Below are 22806 nucleotides of genomic sequence, written 5' to 3' on the forward strand. Positions count from 1 at the left end.
CCACTTGGGAGTGCTTGGGTCTCGGGGTCCGGTCTGGACACACTCTGCTCTGAGCACCTGAACTGCTTCCCCATCCAAGCCTCCTCCAGACACTGGAGCTGTCCTGCACACATCCCCAGGGCCCCCCACAGCCTGCCTGTGTTCAAACACCCCAGAGGCCTCTTCCAAGGCTAACATCAGCAGAGGCCAGTGCCGAAGAGTCAGGCCCTGGGGTATGAGGCCCACGGGCTCAAATCCCAGGTCCGCCGCTGCCAGTGCTGTGACTTTGGAGAAGTCACTAAATCTCTCTGATCCTCAGTTTCGCCATGTGAAGGGGGGGAACCACCCCTGTACCCACCCTCCCAGGACTGCTCTGCAGACCCAGCCATCTGAGCCATCAACGCCAGCTGTTCTGGGAACACTGATGGAGTCACCCCGGCCTTCCACGTCACAGGCGCTCTGTGCGCATGCCCAAGGGACCGCACCCCCAGGCGGCCAGACGCGCCCCCAGCACGATGCCTACGTCTGCTGGTGCAGCCCCACGGGGCCGCGGCCACACCAAGATGGGTCTCCTGGCAGCCCCTCCCCCTCCCGCTCACCAGCCGGGCCTGTGGGCACAGGGCGCAGGGCGGGCGGGCAGGGCGGGCGTACCCGGTTCTCGTCGTAGATGATCTGCACCAGGCTGCGATGCTTCGACTCGATGGGCGGTGGGGACACGGGCTTCTCGGGCTCGGGCGGCTTGGCCGCCTCCTCCTCCAGCTGTTGCTGCGGGAAGGGAGGAGAGTGTGGTGGTGAGCGCGCCGGCAAGCGGAAGGAGGGATCTGGGAGGCAGCACCCCGCGGCCGGGGACGGCCCCCATGCAGCGGGCCAGTGGCCGCGCACAGGAAATCAGGCTGCTAACCATTTCCTCTGAGTCACCCCGGGGACTCCGAGCCTGGAGAGGCCCCAGCGCCGCGGGGAAGGGCCCGCCCCAGGCTGCAGTGAGACTTCTGGGCTTCAAATCCTGCCCCAGCAACTTATCAGTGAGGTGAGCGCAAGGTGAGCGCGCTGGACCCCGGAGCCTCAGGTTCTTCACCTGCGAAACGGGCCCATCACTGTGCTCTCCTGACAAGTCAATGCAGAGACAGCTCAGATGGGGCTGCCGGGGGCCGCCATGATCATCCAGCCCCGACAGCTCAGGCGCCGTGGCCACCAGCGGCCTGGAGGCTCGGGGGCCAAGCTGTCCGAGGTGGAACCCCGTTCCCACCACTTGCCGGCTGTGCGACCTTCGGAAGCTGCTAAACTCCTCCGAGCCTGGCTGTCCTCCTTTGGAAAGTGGGGAGAATCTGTCTGTACCCTCGAGAGCTGGAGTGAGGATTCAGAGCACCGATGCCCACGCAGCACACACAGGTGCCCCGCAGTGCACAACCCATCCCCGTGGTCCTCGTCACCACCTTTGCCAGCCTCGTGTCATCTTCTGGCCCTGGTCTTCACTCCGACCCTCTCTCCTCCAACACCACGTAGGGCACCCCTCCTGCCACTGCCTGCTTCACAGCAAACAGGAGAATGAAGACCAGAGAGCTCGAGCCCCGGCTCGCGGTCACACAGGAGGCCTGCGACCTGACCGGGCCGTGAGACCAGAACCCTGCTCTCTGCTCATAACACTCACACTCCCGCCCGTGACCGTGGAGCAAACCATTATGGACCGTGGAGCCGAGAGGGCAAGGAGAGGGAGCCAGACACCCCAAGCGCGGGCTTGGGCTGGCACAAGGCCTGGCGCCTGAGCTGAGCTGCCTCCGCCCCGCAGTGCCCCTCGCTGGTGGCACCCGGGAGGGCAGCCAGCGCCTGGCAAACGGCCACAATCCCTCCCCAAAGCGCTAACAAAGGAAGCCACGAAATGGAAGCAGCACAGCCAGAGAGGGAGGATGGGCTGCAGAGACCCCAGTCAGCGGGGGTGGCCCCCAGGGAGCCCTTCCAGGGCCTGAGTAAGGAGCCTCCACCAGCCCTGGAGCCCTGGGCGAGACACTCAGCCTCTGCTCTCAGAAAGCTGAGCGGCCCCTCTGGGGCTGTTTGCGGGATCCAGAGAGGATGCACAGAGCCCCTGGGCAGCTGGTAACCGGCGACGGCTGCAAAGAGAAGCGACTTCACGTGACACACAGGAGTTGGGGAGGATGTGCAGAAACCGGGCCTCTGCACGGCCGTGCGGAAAGCGCCCACGGCTCTCAGAAGCCAGACGGCGCGACCGAGTGCCGGGCACTCCCAGCCAGGCCCCGGCCAGAGGGCTTAAGCAGTCGCGGCAGCAGAGGCAGAAGGTGCCAGCGTGCGCACCCGCGGGTGGCGCAGACAGGGTGGCTGTGCGGACGCTGGGCTATTGCTCAGCCGTGAAATGGTCCTGCGAGTTCAGCTGGTAATGGCCGAATGCCTCGGCTGGATGGTGTGGCCTGCAGGCCCACGCCCTGCGCGCCTCCTCGGCGGGCATCCCTGAGTGACTGGGCCCGGCCGCGCCCGCTATGGGGAGGAGCTGCCAACGTGCTGCGTGGGAGCAGCCGGACGCGGGGCTCCAGGTGCAGAAATGTCCAAGAGGCAGAGCCGCAGAGGGAAGAGGGCTGGTGGCTGTCGGCTGGGGGCTGCTGGTGGCGCAGAGGCTCCTTTCAGGGCGATGCAGAAACGACTGGAGCTTCGGGAAGGGTCACTGCGCAACCCCAGCCGGGCTCAGCACCGCCGCTGTCCGCTTTCACACAGGTGAATGTGCCACAAGCATTTTAATTCACAAAAATGTCCAAGCAGAATTTTTTAAAAATTCTGATCACGGGGGGCGGCCTGAGCCAGCGCGCTCCCGTCCACAGCCACCAACGCATAGCAGGTCACCCGGAGCTTCCGATCCCCAGGGCCCGGCCTGGACAGCAGTGCGGGCAGTCCGACAGCCCAGCCCTCTTGGATGCCGGAGCCCCCAGGGACACCCACCTGCTGTCCCCAGGTCCAACACAGCTGGCCAGTCCTCTGGACCCACCCAGCTGCGGGGCAGCCCAAGCCCCAGCTCTCCATGCGAGTGGGGGCCGTGCACCCCTGGACATCAACAACGCCCACACTGCCACAAACACCCTCACGGCTCAAGTCCCACGCCCGGACTGGCTTTCCCCCACCCATTCAGAGTCCAGAGCCAGAGGCCAGAGTCTGTCTACACATCCCCCACCATCTAGGTGAGGAGAGTGGGCGCAGAGAAGCTCCTGCTCACCTGTGGCCAGGAGGTGGTGGAAAGCAGGTCCAAACCTGGACAGCCCAGCTGAACATCCTAAGCCCTCACCCCCATTCCGGTACCATCCAGTACCGAAGCCACATGTACACTTAACTTGACTCAAATGAAAACAAATTAAAACTTCAGCCCCAGGAGGCACATTTCCCATCCGAATAGTCACAGTCATAGTGGCTACCACGTCGGACAGCACAAATCTAGAACATTGCATCACTGCAAAGAGCTCTCTTAGACAGCACCATACAAAACAACACTCTTGTCCAATAAACATAACAGGCATAACAACGAGCCAGCCAGTGGGCACTGCCCAGCACAGCCCCACCATCGCTATTACTGTTGTGCCATCTACGGATGGAGGATCAGAGCCGCCAAACCCTGCCTGCACCTGTTTCTTCTTTAGTTTGGAGATCTGCTGCTCCACCATGGTGATCTCACGGTCCACCCGGTCCATGTTCTGGATCAGCTCCTCCTTGGAGAGCCGCGGAGGCACCAGCTCCAGCTCAGGGTCAGCATGTGGGGGGCTGGGAGGAGACACGGGTTCCAGCTTCCCCGTGAGGCTGCGGTCCTGTAACAGGAAAAACAGGCATGCAGTCAACCCAGAGGCACCCCCAACCAGCAACGCAAAGTCAAGCTGAGATGCTGGAGAGGGTGTGCATAGATTAGGCGCCTATGGTTTATGATTAGGAAGATTCTTCTGCTCTTCAGTGAACAGGCTTGCTTCCCAGGCCAGCCTCACTGCCTTCGCCCTCAGCCCTCTTCCTGTCCTGTGTGCCCTTCCTGGCCTATTGTCCACTCTCCAGAGATCAGAGCCTTATGTCCTCCTCCAGGAAAGTTTTCCCAACCTCCCCTTCCGTCAGTAAGCCTTCCCTCTGCCCTTGCCCCCGTCGCTCCATTTGCCTCATCCGCGTCCCCAAGTCCCAGCTCAGCTCTCCCTGCCCCAGGCTCTGCCTCCACAGACGGCCGGAGAAGTTATTCACAAGGCTCAGTTCAAAAGCACACTGCAGGTTGATCACTGGGTTGAGAGGCTGCCCGTGGCCTCTGCAGCGCCGGTTCGATCCCCGGCTGCTCCCCGGCCACCGGAGGAGGGTCCCACATGGCGCGCAGACCTCTCCTGCCGCCCGCTGCTCCCCTCAGCAGTGTACTTCGGTCCTTCTGCCTGCTCTGCTCCCCGCTCTGGCTCTGGTGAATTCTCTCACCCTCCCGCGCTTCTGACTGTGCCCAGTGCTTGGATAAATAAATAAATAAATCTTTAAAAAAAAAAAAAAAAAAAAAAAAAGCTCGCTGCGGAACGTCACCTGCCACGCAAACCCAGCCCCGTGGCAAATCCGCTACACATGCAGAGAAGCAGGAGGAGGCAGAGAGCTGCAGAGGGCAGTGGGGGCGGGGCTGCTCCACTTTCTGCTTTTAGCTTACCATGTTTCCCCTCACTGAAGGCTACTCTTTAAAGTTATCAAACACGTGTTAAACAAGGGAGACCTCCGTGGAACTGTTCCCCGAGCCTCTCATCCACCAATTGAACACCCCCAGGCGGTGACGCACACTGGGGAGAGGGTGGCAGAGCCCCGGGCCTGGCCTCCAGATCACACCCCTGTGCACCCTGGGTGCAGGCCTGGCCTGCTCTGCTGCCCCCCAGGTCCATGACCTCAGGCAGACCATGCAAGTGCTCCCTGCCTCAGTTTCCTCATCTGCACCCAGGCTTGGGAAGCTTGAATGAGTTCGTGTGTGCAGTGCTCACTCAGAGTCTGGCACGCAACCCTCAATCTACTAGCGTGGGCTGGCACGGTCCTGCCCCAGTCCAAGCAGCTCGGTCATAACCCAGCCCTCAGCGCCAGTGCGGGCCTCAAGGCCAAGCCAGCAGCTGCTGGAGAGGAGGCCCTGGGAGGAGCTCCAGGGCCGCCCCACCCCCACAGCAGCTGTACCCAGAGGACAGAGGACACATTATTCCCCCGACAACTGCAGACTGGGGCTGCCAAGCCCCCCCAGGACCAGAGGAGGCTGTGCCATCGTACGTCCACCCCTCCCACGATGGGAGGAAAGTCCTCCCACACACACACAGACCCCTGCCAAGGCCCAAGGACCCCGTCTCATTTCCCTCTGCCACATGGCTGGCGCTGGGACCCCAAGTCCTCCACACCCCTGAGTCCTCAGGGAACACAGAAAAGACCTCAGGTCCCTGGGGTGTCCCAAGGTGGCCACTTTGGGCCAACTGCTACAGGGCTCACTGCTCAGCCATCCAGTCCGTAGCACACTCCACTCACCGGCCCCTCCACTGTCTCCCTGCCACAGAGCTGCCCTCTCCCCCGTCACCCAGCTGGGGACCTGAGAACCTGGAGACAGGCCTGGAGCTCTGAGCCTGCGCTTGGCACACTTGTCTGGAAAGGGCCAGGTGGAAAGATACTTCAGCTCCGTGGACCCAACCGTCTCTGTCCCAGGCAGCGCCCGGTCAACACAGCCACCGACAGGACACAAACAAGTGGGCATGGCTGCGTGCCAATAAAATTTTATTTGCAAACATAGGCTGAGGGCCAGGTTGGAGTTTGGTGAGTCTGCTGACCTCTGCTCCCAGCAATTCACAAGCAGCTGGAAAGTGGGAATACTGTTTTTCCCGATGAGGAAACTGAGGCCCAGTGAGGTTTAAGGACATGGCCAAAGACCCTGGTGGGCGTGAGGAGGAGGGCTCCCGGAGCGGGCAGAGCTGGGCCCGGCCTGCAGGGGCTCCCGCAGCACAGGGCGGCACCACATGGCTGGGCGGAACAGCAGGAGTAAAGTCCCTTCTGGGGTCCAGGGCCCCCTGAAACTAGGAGGCCAAATGTGTGCACATCCCTAGAAAAATACTCCAGGGTGTGAATGTGTGCAGGGCTGCAGGATCCTCACCGACCCCAGCAGGAGGGTTGAGTTGGTGGACAAGGGGCACCCACATCCAGAAGCAGCTCGTGTGCACCGGCACCTGTGGGCCTCTGCACAAGCCCCCTCTGCTCAGTGCCCACCCCACCTCTGTGCCAGCGGAGACCAGACCTGCCCTGTACCACCTCCCGTCCCGGAAACCCGCCCTCCCCCCCAGCCTCACTCACATCTCAGGTCTGCCCGGCCACGACTGGGGTCACACCACCTAGTGCAGGCCGGAAGGGAGAAAAGCAGCAGCAGCCCCAGACTGTATAAAGGCCTGGGGCGATTCCACCCCAACCCCAAACCGGGCCTCAGCCCAGGGTAATCTACACTAGCAACGCTAGCAAATGAAAAATAATCCTCAAAAGTCACCCTTCTTAGGGGAAAGGTTTCCACCCCCAAGGTGGCTTTACTGTGGCTTTTCCATCCCTCCCTCTGTTTCCTCGTCCTGTTGCCTTCTTTCTTCCTTTCGTTATTCCTTTTGAACGTACGGACATCTTTGCAAGTGGAGGTGAATTCAGGGAACTGGACTTGACCCTGTTAAAGCGTGCAGTTCAGGGGCGTTTCACACTGACCGCTCTGTCTAGTTCTAGAACAGTCTCATCACCCAAAAGGAAAGCTTTGGTGTCAGTTCAGCGGCCCCTGCCTGCGCGCCCGCCCCCGCCCCGCCCCCGCGTGAGGCTGAGATGACCGGGCTGGAGACGCCAGACCCGGGGGGGAAACTGCCAGAAAAGCTTCCTTCGACTCCTACTGGGTAAAAGCCACCTGTGCCCACTGGTTTTTAAGGTTCGGGTTTAGCTTTATTCCATCGACTGGTGAAATGCGGCCGATCCAAACAGCAGGCCGGGACGCAGCACGGAGCCCGCCGCCCGCACGTGGACGGACCCAGGAGTGAGACCCGCGAGAAGGAGCAGGACAGCCAAGGCCACGGGCCGGGCGCGCCCACTCCCCTGGCGCACAGGACAGCAGGCCCGAGGGCCTGAGAGGGCCAGCGGGGGCGGGGCGGGGGCGGGCGCGCAGGCAGGGGCCGCTGAACTGACACCAAAGCTTTCCTTTTGGGTGATGAGACTGTTCTAGAACTAGACAGAGCGGTCAGTGTGAAACGCCCCTGAACTGCACGCTTCAACAGGGTCAAGTCCAGGTTCCCTGAATTCACCTCCACTTGCAAAGATGTCCGTACGTTCAAAAGGAATAACGAAAGGAAGAAAGAAGGCAACAGGACGAGGAAACAGAGGGAGGGATGGAAAAGCCACAGTAAAGGCAACGGCAGGACCGAGACCAAGGAAACCGGCCACTGGGCTTCCAGATGGTTCTCCCGAGGCCGCTGGCCTTGAGTTTAACCCAAAGGCACAGGAGGAAAACAACAAGGTGACATCCCCAAGCCTCCCGTTTCCCCAATTTTTACAGTCATTGGTGTAAAAATCCACAAGGAAGGGGAACCCTCTTCGAGGCAGTCAAAGCCTTGGGCTTAAGAGAACCCCAGCTCCAGGGAGGGGCTGCCAAAAAAACCCCAAAAACCCACAGAATCCCTGAGTCCCGTCCAGCCGAACTCCACACGGCAGACACAAGCACCTCCTGGCACCGTCAGCACTGATCTCCCGCCCCCCACTTCCCACGCGCTCCCAAGGCCTGGAGCAATTCTGGTAGTTGGCCCAGCCAGGCCCAACGCTGGCTCAGCACGCCCACCCCAGGCTCAGGAGGAGCGAGACAGAGACACAGAGACACGGAGACAGAGACGGCCCGTCTAGGAGCCCGGGGGAACCCAGCCAGGCTGCTGGGGCTCCATCCCGCCCCTCACCAGGGGTGCTGCCCAGCCAGGGGCCCTCGACAGCAGGTGGGGGTTACAGGCGGGAAGACACAGGGAACGACGGTGTCCACGCACACGGTCAGCACGGGTCAGGGGTCACTTCATCACTCTCAGCACCCTGTGGGTGCCCCTTGCGTGTCAGCCCCCAGTGAGGCCCCGCCTCGGCCTGAGTCCCACCGTCCAGTCCTGTCTGGCGTCTGGCGGAGCAGACGACCCAGCTGGCCCCAGCAGGCGCCTCCCGGGAGCCCGACTCCGAGCTGCGCCCCCACCCAGCTGCACCAGGACGGGCACCGCCCTCCCCGGCACCGGGAGGCCTGAAGCCAGTGTGTCCCACGGGCAAAGGAGCCTGAGCCGACCCTTCAGCCCTGGCGGGGGAGGGGTCGTCACCTGGACTCGGGGCCGCCCCTCCCAGGCAGTGACAGTGAAATACAGGGGCAGAGGCGGCCAGGGACGCCGGGACGGAGCGTGCGGGGTCACCGGCAGCACCGAGCTCCTCCACATAAGAGGAGGCTGCAGGCTGCGGCCCGTCCAGATGCTCTGGAGAGCAGAAAAATCTCCCCAGCCGCAAATCACAGGCGCCTAATCTGTGTGTTTTCTCCCCACAATCTCAGCTTGATTGTGTGTTTTAAAGAGAGAGATGAAAGGCCCCTCCAGGGCACGGGGTGGGGGGCGTGGGGGCTGCCCTCTCCAGACAAGGAATGGCCCGCGGGCTAGCCACACCCCCGGCACCCCCATGGCCAAGACCACAAGGCTGATCTCAGGAGCTGCAGGTGCGCACAACCAGGGACTCCTTTGGGTGGGGAGGCGGGGCAGGGGTGTCGGGGAGGGGTGAACAGATGGGGATGGGGGATGCAAGGCTGCAAGGTGGGTAGCTGGAAGGCAGGTGTCACGGGAAGGAGGGTGCAGCGGGGAGGGAGAGCAGGTAAGGGGCGGGCAGGTGCGGGGCCAGAAGGCCAGGAGGCCAGGCTGGGAGGTGGGCAGGCAGGAGGCAGACAGTGGCGCAAGGGACGGACGAGGGCCGGCAGGAACAGCGGGGAGTGGGGGTGGATGGGCAGCAAGGTGGTGCAGGGAGGGCGGTAAAGGAATGGCGAGCACAGAGGGGTGAGAGGACGGGAAGACAGGAAGGGGGAGGAAAGCAGGAGGTGCCAGGAGTGTGGGGTCCACCACAAGGGACGCTGTGGAGTGAGGTCAGGCCCCTCCTGCCCCGCCTCCCAGCTTTGCCCAGACGCCCCACCCCCAGCCCACCATTTCTTTGCCGCCGGCCCCACCACAGCAGCCAAGTCCACCCCACCAGGCCCAGCCCTACCTTGGACAGGTCCTCGGAGCCCCCAGGCTGGCCTGCAGCCAGCAGGGGTGCCGGCCGCAGCAGGGGGTCGGGCAGCAGCTCCAGGCGGGGGCGCTTGCTCTCGATGAACTCCACCTCCGACTTGCCCAGCTCAGGCAGGTAGGTGTGGGACTCGGGTCGCAGGTGAAGCTCCTGGGACCTACGGAGCATGGGAGGGTGAGGTATCATGCAGGCCCGGCCAGACTGCCCTCCTGGCCGAGCACAGCCGCTGTGGCCGCGCCCGCCGGCCCTGGAGAAAGGACTTGGAGGAGCTGCCCAGGAGCACACAGCGAGGCCCTGCTCCCTCCCAGCCCGGGCCTGGGGTGAGCACCCCTGCTGAGCTGCAGGTGCACCACCCCCCCAGCACTGAACTGCCCCAGCCAGAGCCAGTGAAAACTGCAGTGTAGACTGGATCCTTGGTGTGGGGTCACAAAGCAACGCGGGTCTAACAGACACACTCTGCTGCCTGCACAGCTCCCACCAGGCCAGGCATCACCAGCCGATGGCAGCGCCCCTGATGCTGCTAACCTGGCCTGGCTGCCTTCGCCTCAGCCCAGCCGTCCCAAGTAGCCAGGGGACAGCCTCACCCCAACAGACACGCCTTAGCCCTGCCCCCTCGGCAGAGGCAGACTCCATGCCCGGGCCCAGCCTCCACCCTGCGTCAGCTCCGTGCCAGACAGTCCAACACGCTCACTGAGAAGTTTTCTAAGTTTATGTTCTTTCCAATATTCAGTTGGCCTTTGAGCAGCAGGAGGGACGGGGTGCCGACCTCTGCGCCGTGGAAAATCCTCGAACGACTCAGCGCATGCTGCGGGATGAACCTCTGAAAGTGGAATCTCCCATGGATAGAAAGTGTGTTTAAATGAACCTGTGAGCCACAGGGCACTGCTCAAGGGCCAGCTGCGCTTAGAGGCCCCTCGCCATGGGCCTGGCTGAGCTGCGCCTGGCTCTCCACTACATCCCTGCCGCAGGGCCTTTGCACCTGCTCCACGGCTGGCTGGAGCACTCGTACACCTGCTCCTTGCATCTCCTCCTGCTGTCTCAGTGCACGAGGCCTCCTGCTCATAGGCAGAGGGCTCCATCGGCAGGGCCCACCTGTGCACCCACGGCCTGGAATGGCTGCACAGTCCAGCGATCAGGACTCTGTGTTCTTGGTTCTGTCATCACCCTGGGCGTCCCATCCTGGGTAGGCGCTCCCCTCCCTGCCACACTGGCTCACTCCTCCCCCACCCAGGCTGAAGGGCAGGAGGCCTCTGCCAGGACCACGGCAGATACGGTCTGACTCCCCTCGTCTAGCAGCTCCTGCTCCTCCGGGGCCTCGACTTCCCCATCTGGGCAATGGCCCTGCGGTCCCAGCTCTGAGAAAGAAGGCAGCAAGCCTCTCCTCACCTCTCGTTCCCGGGCTGAAACTCAGACAGCAGGGAAGGCCTCCTCCGCTGGGGCTGGATGATGGAGCCGGGCGACAAGTGCGAGGTGTAGTCCCGGGGGTGGTGCTGGTACTCAAGCAGCCCGACCTCCTGCAGCCAGAGGGGGAGAAGGGGGTAAGCCCACAGCCGGTCTGCAGTCGGGGAGAGGGCCGGCAGAGCCAGAGTCCCCTAACGGGTGCCCCCTACCCAAAGCTCCCTGCCCTAGGGGGTCCACCCACATTCCTGGCTGGCCCTCAAGGTCCCGTCTGGCCAGAGAGTATTCCAGGGGCCCATTACCAATGGGAAGGGGCACACACTGCTAAGTGAGCGCCCATGCAGGCACCTGGCTGGGCCCCTGGCACAGCCCCACGTGGGCGCAGCGCTCTGCAATTCCACCCATTTCCTGGGAGGGGGGTGCGTGGCCCGAGCAAGGCCACGGGCTGGGAAGACTCAAGACCACCTCTGCCTGCAAACCCATGCCAGGCTCACGGGCGGTCAGGAGGGGACCCGACCCCCTTCCTGCCCTCCAACCGCATCACGGCCAGGGCGGGAAGGAGGGAGGAGAGAGGGCCCCCAGGCAGCGGGGTTTCGGCCGGGGCACAGCCGGCACGGGCGGGACTGTGTACACACCGGGCCCCTGACCAGGCAGAAAGGGCGGGCCTGTAAGCTCAAGCTCAGGTTCCAACACAGACCATCAACTTGAGATCCCGCCCTGCCCCCTAAAAGAAAACCCACACGCGTACGGCGCACGTGTGAGCGCAGAGCAACGTCAGAAAGGCAAACCTCAGGCAAAAGCCTCCTTCTTTAGTAAAGTGCCACCTGTTACCCGTCATCGTTCAGGAAAACCTAAATATTAACAAATTAGATGCGCCACGATTGTCAATTACACCCTGACGTGAGAAATATTAAAAGTCTTTGGGGGAGGGGCCTCCCCGGTGGCGCAGCGGTTGAGCGCTGGGTTGCGAAGCTGCCCGCAGCCTCTGCAGCGCCGGTTCGATCCCCGGCTGCTCCCCGGCCAGCGGAGGAGGGTCCCACATGGCGCGCAGACCTCTCCTGCCGCCCACTGCTCCCCTCAGCAGTGTACTTCGGTCCTTCTGCCTGTTCTGCTCCCCGCTCTGGCTCTGGTGAATTCTCTCACCCTCCCGCGCTTCTGACTGTACCCAGTGCTTGTATAAACAAATAAATAAATCTTAAAAAAAAAAAAATAATTAAAAAAAAAAAAAAGTCTTTGGGGGAATTTAAAAAAATGAGACAGAAACACTTTTCCAAACAAGAAAACAGGGCGGGCTTCGGGGGTGTGCTGGTGCAAACTGAGGAGTTCCGCCTGCCGAGAGCACTCAGCTGTACTGTGCGGTGATGGAGGGGTGACGCCTGACCCAGGTGAGGCTTATGCAAGAGTGAGGCTGCAGGTGATTTATTTTCCTCTGGTCACCTTTCTTTTCTTTTTTTTTTTTTAAAGATTTATTTATTTTTTTTCATACAAGCACTGGGTACAGTCAGAAGCGCGGGAGGGTGAGAGAATTCACCAGAGCCAGAGCGGGGAGCAGAGCAGGCAGAAGGACCGAGGTACACTGCTGAGGGGAGCAGCAGCCGGCAGGAGAGGTCTGCGCGCCGTGTGGGACCCTCCTCCGGTGGCCGGGGAGCAGCCGGGGATCGAACCGGCGCCACAGAGGCTGCGGGCAGCTTCGCAACCCAGCGCTCAACCGCTGCGCCACCGGGGAGGCCCTGGTCACCTTTCTTAATGCCCCCAATTTTCCATAAGGAATCTAGCAATACTTTTACTATCTGGTTTTTTGGAGTGTGTTTTTATTTTTTCTTTCTGTTATTTCTGCAAAGGAATTCCAGCAGCTGTGTGGAGACTGAATCTGTTTCAGACTCTCCGAAGCAAGCACCTGGGAGACCGGGAGGCCAGAGAGGCTGAGAAGGTGCAATAAGCGACCTTCAAGGCTGGAAACGTTAACGGAAGAACCGGCCTGGGCAGCCCAGTGTGGACACAAAGAGCCGCCAGGCCCCAGGCTGCAGGTGTCTGTCAATCCATCAAATCCTCCGCGAGCCTCAGTTTCCGCCTCTGTGAAATGGGTGCCTGAGCCAGCCGGAAGGGGACTTCCATGCCTCCTCCCATTACTCCCATAACCCTCCAAGGAGGTCCGCCAAGCCTGGGGCCGCTTCCAGAGGGGCTGGTTCTCCCCTGGTCTCTTGCGGAGTCCAGATGCCCGGTCTGCTGTCTACACGGCACCAGGCGCTCATGAAGCTGGGGTGGGAGTAGGGAGGCCGCTGGCTCACGCAGGAGGGCTTGCCAGGCAAAGATCTCCCGCGCAGCAGCCGCGCAGAGGTGTGAGGAAAGCAGCAGGCCTGCGTCTGCCAGGAGAATTCTCTCCGCCCGGCTCTGTGCACAAAAGCAAAATGAGCAACGTGGCAGACTGTCCAACGCCTCGGGAGAGGCTCAGCAAGACGCCACCTGCAGCTGCCAGGAGGTGGGGGGTCTGCAGTGCGAGGGGCCTCAGGTTCCCAGTGCAGGAGGCAAGGGGGATGAGCACCTCAGCCAAGGAGCACCTTCAGCCCATTTCTGCAGAGTCCATGGCAACCTCCCCCACCACCTCCCCCACATTTGTCTTAAGTAGGTAGGTCTCCAAGGCTGAGCCTGGGGACTGCCCTGGCCTAGGGTGCCTAGCAGCTCTATAGGAAGACAAGATCTGGGGGAAACCCAAGAGAACATGACGCAAGGTGGGGCGCAGGTGAACACCCTCAGCACGAGACCCCAAGTAAACAGAACACTACTTGTTATGATAACAGTGTCCAGTGCGCATGAACTGCCCACTGTGTGCTCCTGCTGCTACATGCCTCGTAGATTTTAATGAAGTTAATCCCTACAGCCACCCTGCGACGTAAGGATTAAGGGTAGTCCCACACAAAGGTGTGAACTCTGAGGCACAGAGAGGGTAGGTGACTGGCCCAGGTCACAAAGCAAGGGGTGGGGTGGGTAAGCTGGCTTCTTGCTGAGGGACAGGTTCTGACCCTACACTAGTGAACAGACAACAGCAGCCCCACCTTGAGAAGGAGCCTGCCTGCCCTCCCCACCTGTCTTCAGTGACGCTGCTCAGATAAGATGTCGGGGGGAAGGAGAAGGTGTGGGGAGAGAGAGACCCCAACACTTGGCCTCTGCTGGTGTCTCCCCAGCCATGGTGCCTCTGAAGCTGGAAATTGTCAGTGGACGCCACCCAGGAGGGAACCCCAGCTGTGTTCCCCGGCTGGGTCCTGCGAGGCCTGAGGACAAAGGGGCTGGGGCATCTGGATCCAGATTCCAGAGGACGTTCCTAATGGCAGCAGTGGGAGAACAGGCGCTCCTCACTGTCCCCCCACAGAGCACCTCACTCCAGCAGGAGCCGAAGAAACCAAGTCTGGGGCTGCCAGTGGAAGGCAGAATCCAGTCTGTTCGCAGACCCTGAATTCAGGGGCCCCCCTGGAGTCACAGTCCAAGGAACTCCCACCTCAGGGCCTTTGCACACGCCGTCTGCCCTGGTCAGAGACTCCAGCAGGACTCCCGCACGCCTGGCCCTCTAGCTTCTTTCAATTTCAATTCTAGTGACAGGCTCCCAGGGAGATCGCCTTCCCTCTGCCCCAGCTTCAACAGGGACCCCCAACCAACCTCAGCCAAGCCTCCCTTCTCCAGTCCTGCTCCCTCTTTCACCGTGAGCACCAGTTCCGAGGGCCCCAGGGATGCTTCTGTTTTGGTCACAGTTGCATGCCCAGGGCCTAGGGACACGTAAGATACCTGAAGAGTATCTGCTCAATGAATTGAGCGACGCCCCAGCATGGGGGCCCCTAGGAGGTGCAACGATCCCTCTGGAGCCACTGCCAGCACCCAGCACCGAACAGCAGGGGAGCAGAGGCACACTATGACTTTGGGGACCCTGGCAAAGGCGCCAACAGTCCAACCCTCTCCCCCCAACACCTCCCACCAGCCCCCGTGGCCAGGCTGGCCGCAAGGCCGCACAGTGCTGCCTGCCAGATGCGGACACCGAGGCTGGGCGCGCCGGCACACTGGGGCCCCTTGGCAGGACGCGGCGCCCCTGACGTGAGCTGTGCACGTGCAGCGGGACCACCTCTGCGGCTGTTTGTGACAAGTGAGAAACTGAACAGACTGGTCCTCCCTGCGCAGGGCGTGACAAGCCTGATCTGGGGCAGGAGTCAGCCAAGCAGGCCAAGGCCGACGCCAGTTTCGTCAAGTGTCACGGGCACGCGGCCACGGCTGGTTGCGTCTCGGCCGAGCTGCTTTCACTTACGAGGCAGCGGCGTCAAGGGTTGTGACCCCGAGGTCTGAAATATTTACAGAGAAAGTTTGCTGACCCCTGCTCCAGAGGAAAGGCCCGCGGTGAACCACGAAGAGGCCACAGACGAGGGGCTCGCGAGGCTCAGAGGCCCAAAATAGTCGTGGTCGTTACGACCCAGCCATCACGCACCAGTCAACCGAGTTCACCGGCCACCCTAGACCACCAGCCTGACCGACGGGGAAACTGAGGCAATGACCCCATGTTTCACAGGTAGAGGCAGGATGTGAACCCACGCAGGCTGGCCCAGCTGCACGAGGCACAGAGAGATCAAGGAACTTGTCCCAGGGCCACAGAGCAGTCAGGGTGGCACTGGGATTCAGACTCGGGGGCGCACTTGGACACATTCATTCATGGCGAGGACTACAGGGGCTCAGGGGGACCCCAGTGCCTTGGGGGAACAGGCAGGATGGAGCCGGCCAGGGAAAGTCCAAGAGAAGGCAAGGAAGAGAAGGTGCGCTGGGATGCCAGGGGCCCCCTAGGTCCCTTGGGGGTGGGGGTGCTGGTTCTGGGGGGGCGGGGCTGGGGCCGTGGAGATGGAGGGAAAATCCAGACACAGGTTCGGGGGGGTCCACACATATGGAGAGTCCCTGTAACTGGGGTGGGGGGCTCCCCACTCAAAGTCCAGGGTGCTGCAGCCTTGGGGGGAGAAGGGCCTCCTATGGTCTCCTGCCACCCACCAGGAGGAAAGAGATGACTACACAGGCACCCTCGCGGGCCCAGCAGCCTGGCCCTGGCACTCAGGCTCGAGACCCAGGCAGGCGGCAGGGTGAGCCGCCCCGGCCCCCCAGTGAGCGGAGGTCGGGGATTCCAGCCACCTCTGCAGGCACCTGTCGGGGGGCGGCCGTCAGAGCAGCCCCGGCCCCGGGCCAGGAAGAGGACTTGCAGGGTCGGGAGATGCCACCCCGGGAGGCGGCCTGTCGGGAGCACTGTGGCCGTGAGCTGGAAAGTCAGAGGTCACGGGCCCGGGTCCCGCCCCCATCCCAGCACCTGTACAAGGGGCTGGACTCTGGGCCCCCAAACCTTGCGTTGGTCTTTTCTGGGCCTCGATTTCCCGTCTTTCAAAGACTCAGGAAAGAGGGTCCCGCCTGTGGGTAGGCTGGTGAGCAGGGGTTAGGAGGCACGGGCTGCTGAGGGGGCCGCCAGGATACCAACCCCGACACCTCCCACCAGCCAGGGGAAGGGGAAGTGGCTCCCGCCCTGGACACACGTCCAGGGGCAAGACCCTCCCAGCCTGCCTGGAGTTCTTGCTGCTGCCTTCAGGTACAAGCGGGACCACCCCCAGGCCAGGAGGCTTCATCTGCGTGAGGCCCGCTCACCCCTGGCCTCCCGCCTGCAGGGGTGCTGACCGCTGGGTCCTGTCCAGCCACATCCTGCGTCACTGAGCCCCGAGGGGGAGAGCGGGAGGTGTCTGGGACAGTCTGACCCTGGGTGACCGTGAGCGGCCAGCTGGGACAGAGGGCAGGCGGTGCGAGGGAAGGTAGAGGCTGCAGGAGAGAACGTGCTCCCCTAGAGCCACAGGAAGGGGTGCAGGCACCAAGCTGGCAGGAGGGGACAGGAGAGGACGAGGAGCCGGAGCAGCGGCCCTCCTGACAGCCGTGTGCAGCATCACACAGGAGGCGGGCAGAGATCGCCACAGGCCCCCCGCGAGACTCCAGGAGGGGGGTACCCTGTGGCCCCATTTTCTGGATGAAACGCTGAGGCCCAGAGTGGGTGGCATGTCCCCACTGGGGGAGGGGGGCCGTGCCAGCCGGGAACAGAGGACAAGCATGGCGAGCACGCCGCGTGACCGTGAGCCCGTCACGGCCACAGGGATCACGGCACAGGGGCCGCAGTGACTGCTCAGCCGCACCGGCTCCTGGGCCCAGGCACGCAGCAGGGCCGAGGGAGGGCGGCAGGGGCCCGGGCTCGGGAGCCAGCAGGAGGCAGGCCGCCTTTGGAGACTGGGCCTCTGTCGCTTGTCTGCAAAACAGGACGGCGCCGCGGGGGGCTCTGTCGCGGAGGTGGGGAGAGCTCAGGGGCCCACGCAGCGGCGTTCCGGGGCCGGGCGCCATCTCACAGACACCTCGGCTGGCTCAGGAAAGCCGCCTGGGGGCCCAAGACCTCAGAGGGCCAGTGTCTGGGCCGCCCCCACGCCGGGTCAGTGGGTTCACGTGCAAGTGTTTCTCGCTTGCTGATGGAAATGACCTCCTCCCCCCGCTTCCTCTGTGTCATGAGGAAAGACACGGGGCCACGCGGGACACAGGCGTGTACGCACACACACACAGGCACGCGCGCACACACAGGGCCAGCAGACACTGCCTCTACCCCAGGAGCAACATGCCCCTCACCCAGCAGCCTGGAGGTCAAAGGGGGAGACCAGGGTCCCCAGGTGCTGGGTAAATGCCGGTGAGCAGAGGCACCGGGCGTCCTCTGGGCCACGCTGCAGCTGGCAAAGGCCAGAAGTGGGGCTGCTGCCAGGGGAGTGATAGAGGGGGCAGCTTAGGAGAGTGGACCAGGTCACACCTGTGCCCGGCTCTTCCATAGCAGGTTGCCCGAATCATCACCTGGACCCAACATCAGAGGCTGAGAGAGCCCAGGCCAGGCCTTAGGGTCACAGAGCTGCCACCTCACTGCAGGAAATGAGCTCGGGGTTCCTGAGCAGTGGGGACAGGAGCAACCGGCAGACACCCCAATCCCAAAGCAAGGAGGGAGCCCCAGTACATGCTGGCCCCAGCTGGACTGCAATGACAATGCATACAGCAGGAGCTCCATGTTTGCAGGTGGCCTGTGAGCGGCTGAGACTTGTCATCTTTCCAGCTTTAGAACAGGGGCGAAGAGGTTTCAGGGGATACCCTGGGGGCTTCTGCCCAGCAACCCCACCCACTCCTGGGGGCCACCCCAGCCCTGGCTCCAGGGAACAGGAAACAGGGGCACGAGGATGGCGCCCAAAGGGGCCCTTACCGCGTGGGGCCGGGCGAGCTGCACAGGGTAGGGGATGCCGTGGGGCGGGTAGCGGGGCTCAGTCGCCCTCCACGTCTGCGCCACAGGCTGCGTGGACCCCGACATGGCGCTGGGCGTCTGGGGGGCTCACAAGCCCCAATAAGCTTCCTCGCAGTAGCCTCCAAGGATCAAAAGTCAGTCCTCGTCATCTGCTCGCGGGACGCCTGTCCAGGCACCTGAGGGAAGCCAGAACACAGGGTCAGCCGGGCGGCAGCTACTCAGGGTCCCGGCCACCCCGCCACTCCAGCAGCCCCCAAGGTGTGCCTGGGCCACCTCCACACACCCCCCAACAGCAGGAGGCGGCCCCCAAGCCGCACAGCAGAGGCAGCTGCAGACACGGCCCCAGGGACAGCGGAGCCCACACCCAGGGCCTGCGAGCCCTCTGTGGGCACCCGCCCGGCCCCCGGGGCGCCCAAGTCCCCTCTGCACACCCAACTTCACCCCGCAGAGCCCCAACACCATGGATACGGCCCCCGCCACCGCCTGATGGTTCCCAAGCGCCCTCGGCGCCCCCAAGGCAGTCCCAGGTCTCCTGGGCCCCTTCTGAGTCACCAGGACAGTGGCCAGGGGTGTGCCGGGGGGCGGGGGAGGCACACACGGGGCCCCAGGCAATGGTAGATGCTGCTCACAAACCTCCCGGGACCCTTGCAGGAGGGTGTGCATGACAGACGCGAGGCTGGTCCGGGACTGGGGTGCCAAGGGCCACACCAGCAAACGGCCAGGGCGTGAACAGGGGCCAGCTGGGCCCGAGCGGCTCCCGGGAGCAGGGAAGCAGCGCCCTCCTCAGAGAGAAGCCACCTGTCCACACTGGACGCTCCAGAGAAGTGCGATGGCCTCATGGGTGGGGAAAACAAGGCCAGAAAGAGAGCTGTGTGCCCAGAGACCTTTGGGTGCACGCCCCAGCACCCTCCCCTCTCTGCGGCCACAGCTTTCCCGCATGGAAGCCTCTGCCCACGCAGCTGCGGCCGGCAGCCTGGAGCCGAGGGAAACTCAATGGGCGAGGGGCCCATTTGGGATGCTCCCATGCAGTCGGGGGGCCTGCATCTTGTGTGAGCAGATAAACAGAACGTACCCCAGCTCCTGCAACTTCATCATGTCCTCCCTCTTTGCCCCGCCTGCCATGGCAGACACCCCAACCCCACAGCGCCGACAACTGCTCTTCTCCGAGGGCCGACGTCCTGGGCCCTGCCCTGGCGGCTTGGGCGTTGGGTTCTAGCATGGACGGGGTGTCAGGAAGGAAGATGGAGATCGTGGGGGTCAGAGGAAGAATGAGCTCCCTCTCTAGGGGTCCTGCCGGTACCTGCTCCCCACCTCCCATCTGCTGCTGTAGACTATAGACTTGCCTTTCTGGAACCTTCTCCCCACCCCAAGGCTCCGGGAGTGGCCATGTGACCCAGGCCCAGCCCATCAGATCCCTGCATCCCCAGGCCAGTGACTGGCTCAGGGATGGGCGCGTGACCCAATCAGAGTCCACCTTGAGACTTTGGCTGGAGGAGCCGGACGGGCCTCCCTGCTGGGGCTCCTGCTTCCCGGGCCACCCAAGGCGGCAGGAGGGGGTGCACAGTGGGTGCCGAGCACCATGGAGCCTAAAGCCTCACACGAAACGTCTGACCCACGCAGGGAAAGGAAGGGGTCGCAGGGAAGGAGTCACCAAAAGCCAGAGCCCCAGCACCCCGGCGACGCACCTCTGACCCCTCAGGACGTTGCCCGCGTGGCTTTCCCAGCCGCCGAGGTGTGCGGCGGGTGTCCTTCCCAGGAACATGGGGACGAGTCCCGGTCTGCCGTCTCTAAGTGCTGGGCAAGCCACTTCCCTCTTCCGAGCCCCCGTGTGCCACGAACAAAAACGCAGCCTTAATATTAACACCCGGCACCTCACGTAACACTCACCGATTCCTACACAGCGCCCACACTCGGCCTTTGCCCTGTGCCCGCTCCCCTCCTCACTGGATCATGGTCCCCAAAGTCACTGCTTTCAGCTTGGCGGGGGGCTTCATCTAAGAGACACTGACCACCAGCATGGACAGAAACCTGGGGCCCGCTGAATAAATCGGAGTCAGAAAAACGGACGCATGGCCACTCACAGGAGACGTCGGGCCACACCTGCCGCCCAGGTCCTCCCGTGAGTGTGCATGGTACCTGGTGGGGCTGGCCACGTGGGCAGGCCACCAGCAGGTGCCTGCACAGGTGGGGCTCAGCCGGCCAGAGCTGTCCCTGAAGCCAGGCAGCCCTGTCCCAAGCGAGGGTCTGAGGAGGGAGAGTAAGAGCTGCCCCTGCCAGCTCCCAGAGGTGGCCAGTACCCAACCTGCAGCGCCGTGGCCACCAGCACTGGGCCCTGCTCTCCAGTTCCCCACCGAGCCCCACGACCCAAGCCATGCGGTGCGGCACGGCTGATGGGCCTCAAACACCCACTCACTCGGGGAAGCAAGCCTGACACTTTGCAGAAGACACTCTGCAGAGGCCTCCTGTCCCCTCTCTGAGAGCATCCCCACTCCTAGAGCACCCCTGGCAACCTCCAAATCACCATCTGATTCTGAGCTGGGAGAGGCTTCGAGAAGGGTCATTTACCCTCAGCTTTTCCAGCCTCCTTGCCTAATGAAATGCCAAAGGGGAGGGTAGGAGGGCAGGCTCCTTCCAGGTGCCCATCAGGGCCTCAGGGTCCAGAGGCTGGGAGTGACCCCCCTTACCCCCACTCAGCCCTGGAGAGGCCTCAGCTACGCCCCGCCCTCCTCCCTCGAGACCATGGGGCAGCCACTGCCTAGCTTGGGGAGTTGAAGTCCCCACTGCCCAGCCATCAGGGGTCACTCCCTCAGCTCCCTGGCCCAGCAACACAAGCAGGTCACCCCAAAAACTGGAGGACTCGGGACACCATACCTTCCTCGTTCATCATTCGTCCGGAATTTATTTAACAAAGGCAATTTCTGCCCCTACAACCTCAGCCCCATGTGTTACCAGCTCGAAAACTTAGGGAAAAGTTTGGCGGTGGCTCAGAAAGTGGACACAGAATTACCGTACACCAGCGATTCCGCTCCCAGAGGTACACCCCGAAGAATTAAAAACAGGAACTCAATTATACAATGAGTGTTCCTGACAGCACTATTCACAGTGGCCAAAAGGTACAGCTAGCCCAGATGTCCATCAGCGGCCCCGGCCACGCCAAGTCAGGGTCCACAGACTCGCAGCCCATGGGCAGCCTGGCTCAGGCACGGAGGGTGGAATGACGGCTGGCCGGGCTGGGAAGTGTGAGGGGGTGGGGGGTGGGCAGAGGCCTGGCGAAGGCGCCAGAGCTGCTGAGATGTGCCTGGGAGCTTTCGGCCCTAGCCCAGCGGCGGGGCAGGTGAGAGCTGACAGGCCAGCCTGCTGCACCCCACAGGCCTAAGACTTCCCTGCACAAAAGGTACAGGCGCTGGGACTGTGGCAGGCAGGAAGCCTCGGGGTTAGAATCAGCAGTCAGGCAGGCAGGAGACACGGCACCCCGCCGTCGCACGTGAGCTCAGACGCACACTCGGGGTGTCCCCGCTCCCAGGGAGTGGACACAATCTGACACCCCCCATAAGTGTGTCCCTGCCAGACACAGGAGCCGGCAGGTGCGGACCCGTGGGGCTGTGACATGCGCCTGCCCGGAGTATGTGCTGATTCACTGCTGAGTCCCCTGCACACTGCCCAGCACGTAGTAGGTCTACACATCTCCTGGATCTGCTGAGACAAACTGCCACTGAGTGGGTGGCCAAAAACAACGGATGAATTCTGCCCCTGCTCCAGGGACCAGGAAGTCCAAAGCCGAGGTGAGGGCAGGGCCGGCCCCAGGAAGGCCCCCCTGCGTCCCGGCCTGCAGGCCCAGGCGTCCTTGGCTGGCGGCAGCATCACACCGCTCTCGCGGTCCTCACTCAGCTGCCCTCTTCTTACCCAGACACCAGCCGCTGGATTCCGGGCCCACCTCCCCCGACCTCCTCTGGTGACCTCACCTTCACCAATCACAAGGTCACATTCACTGTTTCCAGCAGGACACACATTTGCACAATAAATGCTCGTTCTGTTCGCTGCTCCGTCCCGAGCCTGGCTCAGTGCCTAGCGCGGAGTAGGCATCCGGTCAATATTTACTAAATAAAAACACGCCAGGCAGCCTGGCCGGGGAAGGGAGACACGGGAGCCAGCACAGAGGGAGGGGCGGGGGTGGACCCAAGGACAGAGCCGTGGGGGTGGGAGGCGAAGATGTTGCAGAATCGCCGGCGAGAATGTCTGGCTGTTGACACCTGTGCTTCTGGCTTCTGGCTGCCGCAGAGATCAGGGACGTGGCCAAGTCCTTGATGGCTGCCTTCGGCGGGGACTCCTGGCACAAAACACGCCCGGGAGGCGGCTCTCAAATGAGCCTGAGACACAGAAAGCCCCCTCAAGACATGGCCTGGCCGGCCTGGCTCAGGGGAGCCTCCCGGGCCCCAGGGACAGAGGCAGGGGGTCCTGTCCTGGCGGCTCACAGTCAGCCCCACCCAGACTCCCGAGGTGTGCGTGTGCCGGGTACGGGGAGGCAGCGGGAACACCGGCCCCACGAGCCTGCCCCACAGGCCAACACTCTAGCGGGCGGGCGAGAGGAGCGTTGGGAAGAGTGGGCAGAGAGCAAGGAGGGTGCAGTTTAAAGGGGGTGAGGGACAGCCTCGTTTAAACACAGCTGAGGCGGGGGGGGGGGGGCACACCCAGGCGTCTGGGGAAGGGCGCTGCGGCAGGGGGACGGCGGGTGCAAAGGCTCTGTGGCGCAGGGGAGTGGCAGGGAGGCCCTGCCAGGAGGTGTGCGTGCAGGAAGCCAGCCCTGTGGGGTCAGGCAGGCCTCCCCGAGGGCGGCGGGAAGGGCAAGGGTCTCCTACAGCCCG

At 62.9% G+C, this 22806-nt stretch overlaps 1 protein-coding gene across 11 annotated transcripts in view; it reads right to left on the bottom strand.

Moving 5' to 3' along the window:
- The window catches only part of NCOR2 (nuclear receptor corepressor 2), a 159875-nt gene that overhangs the window by 93359 nt on the left and 43710 nt on the right, over positions 1 to 22806 (bottom strand). For all 11 annotated transcript variants that reach the window (XM_054695417.1, XM_054695419.1, XM_054695425.1 and 8 more), the window contains 5 exons: positions 17906 to 18120; positions 10618 to 10745; positions 9211 to 9388; positions 3597 to 3776; positions 631 to 744 (listed from right to left, as the gene is read on the bottom strand). In XM_054695417.1, coding sequence (XP_054551392.1) covers positions 631 to 744; positions 3597 to 3776; positions 9211 to 9388; positions 10618 to 10745; positions 17906 to 18010 — 705 coding nt within the window. In that variant the 5' untranslated portion in view covers positions 18011 to 18120. The remainder of the gene's footprint in view (positions 1 to 630; positions 745 to 3596; positions 3777 to 9210; positions 9389 to 10617; positions 10746 to 17905; positions 18121 to 22806) is intronic.

This window comes from Talpa occidentalis, unplaced genomic scaffold (assembly GCF_014898055.3).
Source record: "Talpa occidentalis isolate TD23 unplaced genomic scaffold, MPIMG_talOcc4v2.1 talOcc4.14, whole genome shotgun sequence".
NCBI lineage: Eukaryota > Metazoa > Chordata > Mammalia > Eulipotyphla > Talpidae > Talpa > Talpa occidentalis.